The sequence below is a fragment of the Melospiza georgiana genome, chromosome 16 (assembly GCF_028018845.1).
Source record: "Melospiza georgiana isolate bMelGeo1 chromosome 16, bMelGeo1.pri, whole genome shotgun sequence".
Classification (NCBI taxonomy): Eukaryota; Metazoa; Chordata; class Aves; order Passeriformes; family Passerellidae; genus Melospiza; species Melospiza georgiana.
The window spans coordinates 4,425,259-4,438,955 of NC_080445.1; the positions used below are offsets into that span (position 1 = coordinate 4,425,259).

The 13,697-nt window shown below is 46.5% G+C and overlaps 1 protein-coding gene across 2 annotated transcripts in view; it reads left to right on the forward strand.

Annotated features, from left to right (window-relative positions):
* TTYH3 (tweety family member 3) overlaps nt 1–12,864 on the forward strand; it is a 75,005-nt gene extending 62,141 nt beyond the window's left edge. For both annotated transcript variants that reach the window (XM_058035173.1, XM_058035174.1), the window contains one exon: nt 7,238–12,864. In XM_058035173.1, the coding sequence (XP_057891156.1) occupies nt 7,238–7,309 (72 nt within the window). In that variant the 3' untranslated portion in view covers nt 7,310–12,864. The remainder of the gene's footprint in view (nt 1–7,237) is intronic.
* The last annotated feature ends 833 nt before the right edge of the window (nt 12,865–13,697 follow it).

The window sequence follows — 13,697 nt, forward strand, 5'->3', positions numbered from 1 at the left end:
AAGACTAAATAAAACTCAGTCAATTAATGCTGGTAATCCTATGGGCCCAGTCCTGCCACCACTGAAGTGCATGAGTATCTTGATGGGTGACTTCAGCAGGATGATTCACTTGCATGCAGTGTACTTGCTATCTGTGCCATTGGTTCCTCAAGTTTAAAAAGAAACTTGTTCAAATTGTAAATTCAGAGTTATTGCTGAACCTCTCTCCTTAATCTGCCCTAAAGAGATGGTAGGATGAAACCTGTATTATTTTTTTGTTGAGATTTTTTTTTAAATCTTTCTTTCACAACTGTTTTACTTTCTTTGAAATCTATTTTTGTATTTAATTTCCTATGGAGGAAAAAAAGAAACTTTCATGGAAGGTTTTGGTATTTGGAGTGGCCTGATAGCCATTTCTGTATGCTGGATAAAACATGGGCTTGTCTTCATGGCTGGGTAAGAGCTAAATGAATCTTGCCCTCCCTCACTGGATCCTGTGAACCTGATTTACAGCAGAACCTGGAGAACATGCCATCCCAGTGCTCACTAACTTGGTGGTGTGATTACAGAGGATGAGTAGTAAAATGCCTAATGACCAACCAGTCTTCAGGTGTAGGTAAAGAAAACACACTCTGTGGTGCCTGGTTCAAACTGATGGGAAGGGGAGGAAGAGGAGGTTGGCGGATGAAGGAGTAGGAATTGTGGTGGAAATGAGGGCATCCCGTTCATGGTTTCACTTCGAGAGGACCAGTTCATCTTGCTGTAGAGGAAGTGGAAGTGTGCAGAGTTGATCCTTGTCTCTGTCCTTGGCCAGACCTCTTCCACCCTTCCCAAAGAGGTTTCCTGCCCCGTGCTCCGATCGCGAGCTCTGGTCGCGTTATCCGCTCTCAGCGCGGTCCCTGACGTGCTGCACTGCCAGAAGGGCACTGCCCCTCTGCTCCTGCCAGGGCACATGTTCCTTCCATGTCCTGCTTCCCCTTGCCCTACAGCTCTTCTGCTTCAGAGAAAGCAAATCCCCTTCCACGGGGCTGGAGTGAGGCAAGGCATTCCCTGGTTCTTCAGTAGCTGTTTGTGTCAATGCCCTGAGTGGGAATCTGAGTCTTGGGGTTTGGGAGTAGATAAAGGTTTTTTTTTTTTCTTCAGAATAACTTGAGTTGGCAGCCATCAGTGTGGGCAGTGGGGAAGTGCAGGAGCTGGGGAGGATGAGGGAGCAGCACTGCACCTGTAGAAAAGGGAGTTTCTCCCCAGATGAGAGGAGGAACCAGGCTATGGGCTGAATGTGTTTCCTAGAGGGATGTAGTAGACAGGCAGTGGAGAGAAGAAAAATGCTTTCTATTCTCATACTGACAGGCAACAGGGAAAGGCTTTTCTGGGATTTTTGTATTTGCAGCTCTCCATAGCAGGTGGCTGAGACTGTACTGAGGCAGAAGGAATGATAACTTTTCATAGCAAATTGTGGGAGGAGAGAGACAAAAAGGGAATACCAATGCACACATCCCTGCCTCTTTTTGGGAGGGAGGAGAGGGAGATAACCATCCAAGTAGGTTATGTCCAGTGGGCAGACAGAGCTGACCTATTCCATTTAGCTTTCTGTGAACAGATGGTGACAACTAAGATGTGATGATCCTGCTGCATTGTTTGTCCGTTACTTTTCCTGGCTTTTTGTTCGTTTGTTTGTGTTTTTCCTTCTCTCATTCCTTCTGATTTCTCCTTCTTGCCACAGGGATATCCCCTTAGGGTGCTAGAGCCCACCTTGTCGCTGGCACACACCAGGGTTTCACTTGCTTGCACTGTGTTTTTCATGCACGTTGAGGCTGCACTCTCTTTTTCTCTCTCTTTCTTGCGTCATCACAGTTGTATTTGGCTGCCATGGACAGTAGCAGCCATATGAGCTGGCAGCTTAAGCCCTCGGACAGTGCTCGGACATACTGGTAACAGCGCCCGCAGATGGAACAGGTACTGCACCCAAGGTCCCCCTGCTCAACCCCCTCTCCACTCCCAACCGCTCCCCTCATCCCTGCACTCTTTATCCCAGGCCAGTGCCTTTTATTTCTTCACATTCCTTCCCTCTGCACCTCCCACCCCATCCCCTCCTGCCAAGGGTGAAAGTGAAAATCCGATTTTGGCTCTGGTGCAGACTCAAGGAGCAGTATCGACCTTCTGGAGGCTTCTGGTGCGCCTTGTGAGGGTGGCAGGTGCCCATGCCTCACAAAAGCCACCTCACAGCAGCTTCAGCTTGGATTCCACACCTCAGAACAGCTTGAACACCAAGTGCTGAGTGCTGCTCAAATGTAGGAATAACCTTGCACTTCAAAAGCAGCACAGAAGTTCTCCCATCACAAGAAGCCATTCTCTAGGAGTAAAGAGAACCAATCTAGCAGCACTTCAGTCAGGAATGGTTGTCTTAATTCAGCTTTTGGCTCTCCTTGAGCCCTGCTGCTGTTCTGCTTGTCCTTAGTAGCCATAACACCCAAAACCATCAATACCAACCTGCCACAAGCTTGTAGCTCATTTGTAGGGTTTTTAATTTTAAACTGTCCTGAAGAGTTACTTAATTGCCTGTCAGATCTGTGGGCAGCTTTTCCTTTTATCCTTACATTTAAGGTCAAAAAGGAGCAAATTTTTAGAAAAAACCTTTCTTAAGAGTCCAGATATAATCACTAAGATCTGTTTCATTCTGTTTCAAAACCTTTTACTGTTTTGTTTGTTCTGTGTGTGTCCAAATCATGCCATCCATGTCCCACAGACTCTGTGAGCAGGGCCCTCCTAGTGCCATTTCACTGTCTGCATTCCCCATGGGCTGCAGTTGCTGGTGCTCTCCAAGACAGCCAGTGTTTGCTCCCTCATGACAAGGAAAGAGGAGGTACTCTGCATTTTGGGGGGGTTATTAGCTTGCTTAAATACAGTGTATGATTAGGACTACCAGACAACTCAGATGGTCTGAAGGACAGTGCTCCTTCAAGGGAACTACACAGTGCCAGGAAGGTGCTGGTTCCAGTGGGAACAGGGAGCCCTTTGCTTTTGGCTGTCATATCTTGCATTCTCTTCCCAGAAATACATATCCATAAAGCTGCTGCTGTTCCTTCTTCTCTGCTTCTTCTTCTTCTTCTTCTTCTTCTTCTTCTTGGCACTTCTCTCAGCCTTGCACTGGATTCCTTTCTGTTCTCTTGGTGCTTGGTCTGCGTCCCTGCTGCTCCTTGCTCTCTGCCTGCCTGCCTGGGGAGGGGCTGGATGGGGTGTCCTGATGCCTCTGCCATGGTGCATGAATGCAAACAACCTTGTCTGAAGCATGGTGCCAGCACCCTTGAAAGGCTCACAGCTTTCTCCAGTCTTAAGTCTTGCTAAGACTGCTCCTGGGACTCAGCTTGTGGTGGGGTTTTCTGCTTTGCTGTTCCTGTAGGTGGTATTGTAGCAATGTTAGATGGATCTGTTCCATGAAATAAAATATTGGTGAGGGTGGGGAAATTCTAGGGCCTTCATTCTAGACTTGAAATCCCTGGGCTGGAGCATGACCTGATCCCAGTCTGCACTGTCTCCTGTTTATCTATGGTCCCACCCGAGCTTCATGTGGCTGGCTGAAGGGCTATGGAAAAGGCACTGCATTCTTTCCAGGGCTTTAAAAACAAACAAAACCAACAGAAGCTCTGTTCTTTTGACTTGAAAGACTTAAGTCCCTTTGAATTCAGAACCCACTGGCTAGAATTAGCTGTTTCCCTGCATCTTGTACCTCCCATACATAATAACACCAAACCCTCTCTGTGTTTACTGTGCTCTGGCTGTTTGAGATCAACCTTTCAGAACTTGAATCCAGAAGCTTTGGTCTTTATTGCATTACCTGAACAGCTCTGGCAGGAAATCAAAGTCAGGGGAGCTCAAGAGAAATTCACGTGGGTTTTTAACCACAAATAGTAAATGGTTTGTACTCAGTCATGGTTTCATATGGTTTCATATGGTAAGTGATCTTTCAGCATAGCTTAGTTAGCTGTGAAGTACTCATGGATTTCACAGGAGTCAGTAGAATTCATGGCCTCTAAAACTAACTGATTATTCCTTGAAATTAGGGGTTTTTTGCAGCCAATGATTCCTTTGTGCCCAGGCTATGTGTGTTAAGTGCCTAAATAACATGTGCTGGCAAACCACACCTATGAAAATTTATATCCTCTACATGGCTGAATGTGAAGCAGAGACTTTTATTTTCTTTGGAGAAATACAAAAATAACCCTGTGTGCAATCAGCTGTGTTTGTTGGAGCTGGCTGGTAAGTGACTGAGAGCAGCAATGGGAACAAGAACTCTTTCAGGTGCCCTTCCTGGGGAAGCTGACAGTGAGGTGGAGGTATGGGGTGCAACTTGTCCTCTGTGCTGTTTTGGAAAGGCTAAATGAGGGTGTGTAGGCACATGGGTACTTCCAGTGAGTGTGCTGGAAGAATGACTGAATTGTGCATGTTCTTTAACCTTCTATGAAAGCTCCTCTTTAAAGGAAACTAAATGCAACTGTGAACCTGACAGCTGTGGAGTCCAAGCCCTCCTTGGTCTGAATTGTGCTCAGGTGCCTAGAATCACTTTTTAAAGGAGTTAAAGACATAGTGATTTGCTTTCTGTCTTTAGAATCACTTTTTAAAGGAGTTCAAGACATAGTGATTTTTTTAAAAAACAACTAAAGACTGAATTACTTTAACCCTGGATAATATAGTTTGGTTTCATATCCAAAAGTGCCAAGTGTCTGCTGATACATCTTCATCTGCTGGCCTGTCCAGCTGTTGGGACCTGTGTGTTCCACAGCATCTTCCCTCTGCTTCCCAGCAGAGGATGCAGAGAAGGACTTGAGGAAGGACTCAGCATGTGGAGAGGGCAGTGGTGCCTGGAGGGTGATGCTGAGGCTGACCCAGGGCACTCTGACAGAGCTGTGCTGTGACAAGTGCACAGGGGAGTGCTGGCTCTCTGCTGCCAGCTCTGTCACACCTCCCATGGTCATTAAAAATACACTTAACACAAAGAGTAACTGAACAGGGAAGAGGTACAAAGGTGCAAAAATCCTCAGTTAAGGAGAGAACATCAGCCCTAACTCTGACTACTCTGAGTCTTGTTTTGTTCCTTGTGGTGGATTTGCAGGTAGGTTTGAATGTAAAATACTCTGTGCTTGACTCTCCAGATCTTGTGTTCCTGGTTACTTTGTGTTAGCGACACTTAAACAACTGTGGGGTCTTTTCTTTTTGGAGGAAGGAGGGAATTCTTTTCAACTACTCCCACCATGATAGGTGTACTTTGTACATCTTTGAAATGCAATTCATCAAGTGGTCCTCTTGATTTTAATGCTTTCAAGAAAGTTTATATTGCATGTTGTGTGCTGAACCCAACTACTAGTCCAGAAAGATGCACAATAACCTTCCATTATCTGAGATTTTTTTTTCTAAATACTTCTTACACAACTTTAGCACCTGGAAAAGTTCTCTGTTCATACTCATCTCCTATCACATGTCACTACAGAGAATGCAAATGGAAAATGAGCACTCAAATGGATTTTTCCTTCTAAGGCCCTCTTCTTATCATGAGGCTAGGCTGGTAATTTCAGCATTCCACCACCTGAAATGTGCCCTACTTACTCTATGAGAAAGTTCTTTGACTTCTAAACCTCTCTGAGCCTGTTGGGTTATTCTCCTATGTATTAATAACACCCTAAACTTTATTTCTGAAACAGTAATCACATTTAATAAACTGTATAGATTATTGCCCTCAAAGTAGCTCAGCTTGCTATTTTCCATCTTTTGCCCTCTCACTGACAAAAAATGCATCTTAGAAAGAACAGATGTACCCTTTGTCTTCTAAATATAGATGCCATTTCTGGGCCAGAGTTTTATATTAAGATCCATGTTCTGAAAAAAAGTTTTCCAATTATGGAAGACACAAAAAGCTGAGTGTGCAAGTAAGCCACAGGTGTCTTCATCTTGTGCTGCTGGGATCAGCTCTGCCAGAGGAGCAGTTTCTCTCTTCTATTGTGCAGAGGTTCAAGCCAGGTCAGTCTTTGAAGGAAAACTGATAAAATACTGTTAATTCTCTGAAAACCCCCGTGGACAGCTGAGCCTTTGAGAGCCTAAAGATGCCTCATAATGTTCTTTCCCAGTGGGCAAGATAAATCACACCTCCTGGTGTGGAACTGCCTTTCAGTTGTCTCTGCCAGCTTAACTGGCTATTTTATGTGGTTTGGTTTAAGAGGTGATAAAAAGTCAGAATGCTGAAGAGCACTCTTGGGAAGTGAGCTGTGGATATTATAGAATTATTCAGGCTCCAGAGGGTATAAAAAGAGGAATGAAATGTCTGTCCTCATTGCTTGGTTGTTAATATTGTGGTAGCAGAACCCAGAAGGTATCAAACACATTGGCATAAAGAGGCAAAGTTCTGTTCTTGCTGCTGGATTTTATTCACGTGTTTTCCAGCTCATTAGTCAGAGCTGAATGACACATGTTACCTCAGAAGCTTCTGGGAGCTGTTTTGGGTTACCTTGCTTAGAATAAAAAGGAGAATGAGAACAGCACCACCACCTCCAAATCAAACCAACCTTCATCTTTGTGACTTGCTCTTCTCACCCCCACGCTGGAGCCTCATCTGCTGCTGCACTGTGCACAGTTTGGATCCCAAGCCACAGTGGGCTGTCACCCACCTGATAACTTGCTGATATCATCCTGTTTGATGGCAGCCTGTTCCCAGCCTGATAGGGTCTGTTCTTTCTTGGGCATAAATCATTTATTCCTCACTTTTCTTTCAAGCTGCCCATCCGTGGCACATGCAGTCTTCTGATGCCCTCATTGCCGTAAAATGCAATGTGAAGATGCAGTGAGCACCCATTTTCTTTTCAACCTCCTTTTCTGGCATGGTTGAAAGCAGTAACATCACTAAGAGAGGATGAAAGTGTGGGGTGGGTTTTTACATCTGCATCATTCCCATCTCCCTCTCTTCTCCCAAGCAACATATGTCATGTTTTGACTTAGTGACTGTTGGATTTCCTTCTCTAGAGAGCTTGGATAAATCACCAGCACCCCTGCAGCAGAATGTTACTCAGAGTGAACTGTGCAGTGACTTGTGAAACTTTCCTCTTAAAGACTGAGTCAGCAGCTCCTTGAGATGCTTGCTGTAAACACACACCATGTTATGCTGAGAAGTGGTAGAAATCTGTGGTTCCATCGTGACATTAGTCATTCTGACTTAACTTTCTGTTTGTTTGTTTTGTTTTTTTTTTTTTTGTCTTGTCTTTTCTTTCTCCAGTACACCTCCAGCATGAGAGCCAAATACCTCGCCACCAACCAACCTCGTCCAGATGCTGGCAGTGTGCATTAAAATGAAAAAGCAAAAGCAAAAAGCAAAAAAAAACAGCAACAAAAACAAAAAACAAAACCCACACGTGCAGTCAGACGAAACAATGTGCCAACTGCTGTGCCCCTGTGCTGTCCTTGTAGAACAATCCTGCTGTTCTGCCCAAAATCTAGTGCAGCTCCTTCTGTTTCTCCAGCCCAGACCGCCCTTCCAGCCTGGTACCTGGCCACTGAGTGGAAGCTCCTTTTGAATTTAAGCCTTCACCCTGTAGTACAAGAGAGCAAATGTGTGCTGGCCAGCAGCTGACAGCACCTGGGCAGGAACCTGGGCCCCAGCCCATGGGCAGCTCACCAGAGCAGCCTGGCAGGAACAGGGGGTGAAAATCTTCTGCCCCCTCCTTCCCCCTTCTGTTCCAAGAGGGACTTGGTGAAAGATGGTGGTAGATCTTCTTCACCTCTGCAGTGGGACCAGCAGCCTGCCAGACACTGAAGAAGCAGCTCTGGGTGCCTGTGGCTGGTGTGCAACGAGGGAATGCTGGGGATGCACAGCACAGGACCTGGTGGGAATCCTCTGGTGAGGGAGGAGGGAGCTCCTGCCTCAGGGTGTCACTGCATATCCACTGGAATTTGCTCCAGAAGAGCAAACCATTTCACTACCCTGATTAACTTTTTTTTTTTTTTGGAGTCCATTAAGAAAATGCCTTTTTTTCCCTATCTATATCTATATGTGGATTCTTGAGGAGGAGCAGAGGGGCCCAGCACAGTCAGTCTCCCTGTCCACTGCTCTGGAGCTGACTCTGCTCCACCAGGGAAGCCCAGGTATTTACAGATGGCATTCTGGGTGCTGCCTTTCCCAGGCTGACACAGATCAAACAGGAGCCAGCCACTCACTTGGTGCCAAATTTTTCCAGGGAAAGACTTTTAAGACTTTATGGGAGGTATTTTTGCACTAAAGAGTTTTGGCTCTCCGATGCTAGATCTTATGGGACAGTCAGCTTGCAAAAGCAAGAGAAACTGGAAGCACCAATGGATTTATAGCAAATGCAAGCTCTCCACGTGGGAATGACCTGTGAACTCTGCTGGACTTTCTTTTTTTCCTTTTTTATAAACCATAATCTACAGCACAGGGTTGCTGAAATGGCATTGAAGGAGGTTTTTGGAGCCTCATTCATAACAAACTCACCAGATTGTCAGTGTATCTTCTGTGTTTAGAGTCCAAAACCCTCGACAACATTGTGACTGTCAGAACAGATTTATATTTGATTCTATTTTGTTTAGTTTTCCAAGGCACATTGCTAACCACTATCTGACCATACTAATGCACATGTAAGGCATTTTCTAGACATGAGGCAGAACAAGGCTTGCAAAGGGGCAGCTGGGTGCCTGCAGAGGGCAACATCCTTCACTGGTGCTGTACTTCCCACTGCAGAGCAGTGCTCCAAAGGGCACTGGCAGCTTCCTGCTGGAAGAGGAGACTGCCTCTTGGGAGGTGCTGTCAACTACTGCCCTTTCACTTGGGTAACTATAATGTTCCTTTTTGTCTTTTTACCTCTTAGTAGGGGCATCTTAGCAGAGCTGCTGAGCGTTTTATTAAATCACTGGCAGAGGAAATTGAGTGGGAAGCATCTCTCAAACTGGAGTGGAGCTGTTGGCAGAGGCAGTTCATTGTCACCTCAGTGATGTTCAGACTGATGTTTGTTTACCCCACCTCTGCAGCTTGGGGCGCAGAATTACCAACCTGCCTTTACTCAAGTCAGTTGCCTTCTTGCAGTGAGGTGGGAACTGCTCCTGGCAGGCAGCTAAACAGGCTGGAGGGATCTGCTGGGAAATGCCACCAGCTCTGTGGCACAGCAAGCTTGGAGACTCCTCTTAAGATAGAAACCACTACTAAACTGCAAGGCCAGCTGTTACCATTGGAAGGAGTGAGAGACAGGGAGGAGGCATCACCACACAGACAGGAGGAGAAGGGTTTGGAATAAACTTCACACTTCACCATAAATCTCTGGAAGCAGGATGTTCTTGCTCAGGACTGAGTATGCCCTTTCAGACACATTGGATGGGCTTCACACTGAAACATTACCTCTGTTTTATCAAATAACAAGGGCAGGGAAACCTGGTCACAGGTGGTATGGAGGGACACTGGCTCACGAGCCCCAGGGTTTCCATCCTGTCTTGGAGCCTACCAGGAGCTGTGGGTGTGCAGGGTGTGGTGATCTTGCAGGGCCCCAAGCACCCAACTGTTCTCTGGGGGAACCCCAACCTTTCCCTCACTCTGAAGAAAGAACCAAGAGCCATATAATCCTCACTAACACTGAGTTGTTCTGCCATCATCCCTCCATGCAAGGATGTGCTCCGATTGCCACTCACATTATCAATTTTAGGGGAGCTGCCCTGAAATCTGTGGCCCAGTCCTACTGGTGGAAGGCAAATGTTTTGGAGGCTGGAGGGTGTGGGGAACCCTGTGAAAACAAGAGCTTCTGTGTACCAACTTCTGTGTGCACAGAATGCACCCTGAACCTGCGTGTGACTGCGCTTTGGGCTGGGTCTGAGTTGTCACCGTGGCATTGCCTGTGCCACACAGGAACAGGAGTGAGCCTTTGTTTGCAGCATCCAACAGAGCAGCCACCTTGACCTGCTTCCTTCCAAGGTCTGGCACAGCCACTTCCAACAACCAGAACAACTTCTGACAGTGTTTGGGGCTCGCAGCAAGGCACAGCTGTGGAGATACGTGCTCTGTGACTTCAACATATAACTGGAAAGAATGTTATGGAGGTAACATTTTGCTCTCTGGGGGCCAGCACAACGTGACTGCGGTGTGAGCAGTGTACCTGTGTCCAGCCAGCACTTCCTTTACTTGACATGGATATTGCACTTTTGTAAAGCATCCTGGAACTCTGCTGCCCCGCTGCATGCTGTGCAGAGCGCTGGATAGGAAACACAGACAAATGGGTTTCTTTTGGTTTATTATTATTATTATTACTTTTTTGGGTTTTTTTCCTTTTTTTTCTTTGTTTTACTGGAACCTTGAGCAACAGTGTGGCATTTCTGCAGGCTGGTCTGAATGGATCTGCTGAAGAACAGATGGCCTTTGCCTATTCTTATGGCTGCGACATAATCAGTCTCATCCATATGGTCACATTCAGTCTGAGGAGGGGACTTTGAAAAGCCAAGATCTCCCAGACTCTGTGCCTCCCTCTAGGGTGAACAGCAGGTGCTATCTGGCAAAGACTCATCTGTTCTGGATGGCATTCATGGTTGAGGGAGTCCAAACTCTTCAAGCTGCAGGTGGTAAAGCTGTAGAGACTTCTCTCTCTTCCATCGTGTCTCTCTGTTTTTAATGTGACAAAACACCGAGGCCATATCACTTGGTGTGTCCTAGCTGACCTTGTTGGACATTTCTCGTGTTGCTGGTTGCTAGAAAAAGGGTCCAGAAGTTGGAGGAGCTGAGATTGGCCTCTGGACACCTCGCTGACTGCAGAGTGGACGGCAGCTTGTCCGGTTGAAGGTGACTGCGTCGGTGAAGACACTTCATGTTACCTTTTCAGAAGCACAAATGTGGTCATTGGCTTGTCTGGTTGGCTTGGTTTATTTCCACTGCATCATCATGTGTGAATGACACTTTCTTTTTGGAACTGAGAACTCTTCCAAGCACACAAACATCTCCACAATGTGAAATGTAAATAGCATGTTGGACTCTTGTGTCCAGTGTTCAAGACTGCATTGTAATTGTAAAGGAAATCAAATCAAGACTTGGCTGTGAATTTCTTGTGCTGTCTTGGGAATTATAACTGTAGTGTTTGTATCCTGTATGTATTATTAAACTGAGTTCATTTTGTGTGCTGATAAAAGGGTTCAAGCTAAGATTTTTAGCGTGCATCCATGTACCCAAATGTGAAGGCTGGAGTGCTCCCTTCCCCTCCTGTCCTTTTTAATTTTCTCCATTTGATAGGTGTTGATTTTCCGTGTACAGTCATCTCAGCCAAGATGCAAGGGATGTTCATTGGAGTGCTTTGAGGGGGACACAGTGCATGGGGTTTTAAGTGATCCTAAGTCAGGATTTCCACAGCAGTTCCCTGAAACCACATGAAAAGTTTGGCCTTTTTGAGAGTTCAAGCATTTCTCAGGGAGCTGCTCAGCCATTGCTCACGAGAGCTGTGGGTGCTGCAGGGGGTGGGAGGCAGGAGTGGGTGGGTGCCCCCAGAGCAAGGTCCAGGTACCTGTGGGAGCAAGCCCAGGCTTCCCTCCTGGTGCCTCCTTCTCTCTCTCCCTCCCAGCAGCCACTGAAATACCATTCTGAGCCCTTTGAAGAAGAGAGAGGTGTCTTGGCTGGTTGGTCCCTGCCACCCCCCAGTTCCAGAGGAGATGGGGTGGGTGGGTTTCCCCTGAGCTCAGGAGAGGAGCTGCCTTTGGAGTTGTTCCTGCCTGGGCTCCAAGGAGCAGCCAGGGTCTCCCCCAGCCCAGCAAATACCAGTGAACACCTCTGGGTGGGAGGGGAAAAGCCCAAAGCCCTCCAGGGAGGTGCTGAGGAGCAGATCTCAAGCCTTGAGACAGGGACAAGGCTTGGTCTGCACCTCCTTTCACCACAGCCAGAAATTGTGTGTGTGCTGTGGATGGCTTCCCTAGGCTGCCCAGCAGAATGTGGGATGTTTTACAGCAGTTCCTAGCGGGCTGACAGGTGGTTTGTGCTGTCTCAGGGGGTGTGGGATCTCTGCCAAGCTGTGATGGTGAGTGTGCTGCCCAGCTGGGACGTGAGGGATGGGTCACTGCTGGCCTGGAGCTCCCAGGTGCTCACCCAGCCCCTGTGGCTGCATGAACCAAGTGGAACATAAATTGATGTACAACCAGAAAGTTCAAAATGCTCCTTTCCTAAAGAGGATAACTGTAGCATGAAGCTCTTAGGTGCTCTGCATATTTGATACCACATTGCTCCTCACTATGCAATTCCCAACTCCTTCCTTCCTGTTCCTCCTCTAATCTCACACCAAGACTTCTGCAGTGGCCTCTGCCCAGGAGGCTGCTGGAGTCCCAGAAAAGCCTCATTTCTTCCATTGTCCTCTGCCCTGGGTGCAGCTGCCCAGCTGTCACGTCATGTGCCTCAGGTCCCTTGGTAATGGGAGGCCCCATGAGTTTTATTCACATCATTCAGAGGGAAGTTTATTTTCTTGGACACTGTGCACAGAAATCTAATGGTGATCATGTACCTGGCCTTTTTGTAACTTCTCTGTTTCGTTTGTTTTTTTTTTTTTTTTCTTCTTAACCATAATGGTTGTATATCATACCACTTTATATACATATATAATATATAAATATATATAATTTTTTTTTAAACTTCGGACCTGCTAGTTTCTTTCAAGTGTTCCTGCACTTACCCAAAATGTTTTTAAATTGTGAAGATTAAAGAGGATTGAGCCCATTTTTGTATCTTTACTTTTAATTCTGTAGTTCTCTTGATTGTAACGTAGCTATTTTTTACTGTAACTTTTTGGTTTGCAAATACTAAACAAAAAAACCTAAATGTAATATCTGTGGTTTCTATTCAGCTTGGGTTTCATGTTTTAAAAATAAACGATTTAAAACCACTGTTCCTGGTCATTGATCTGTGTTTTGTCCCAGAGGGGGTGTGGGGATGGGCTGGTGGCTGCAGTGGGGATGTGCCTGGGACAGGAGGTGCTGGAGCACATCAGACACATCAGATGTTCTCCTGGGAGATGTTCTCCTGTGCCCAGTGAGTTTGAACCTCTTGAGCCCCCTCTGCTGCTTTGGTTATTCCCCACTGGAGCAGCAATAAACATGAGTGGTTCATTTCCACCAGCACAAGTACAAGAAATGTGGGAAAATATCCTGGGCTGGAGCCCACCAGCTCAGCCCTGTCAAAGGCTTTTCTTTGGGGGAAGATGAAACTCAGCATGGGCTCACCTTGCTTGCTGCTGCCCCAGGGTATCGTGGGTTACTCTTTAGTTCTGTTTGTGCATTCTCTGATCACAGGCCCAGCACCACATCACTATCACACAGTGAAATTAAACCTTTACCTTCCTCTAATTTTCCTGATCTGTTTTCTGCCTGATCCTGCCAGCCAAAGGAGGCTCCTGCCCCCATCCTGTGCTATTCTTGCCCTGACCTCAGCCCCTCCCTTCCTAGGTGTGGGGATAAGCAATAATTCAACTCTGTCTTTGGAAATGCTGTGTATTTTTTTTAAATGCTGAGAATGGCTGAAACCCACACCAGCCCATGAGTCCAGTCCAGAACACAGAGGGCTCCTTGTTGTGACTTTCCCCTCATGGCTGTGAATCCCAAGAGACACCAGTTTTCCTCCTTTCACTAATAATTGACAGATGTGTCTCCCCTCTTTTTTTTTTATTCCCATCTAAAGGAAGAACCCACGTTTTCCACCTTCATCCCTGACCTGAGCTGAT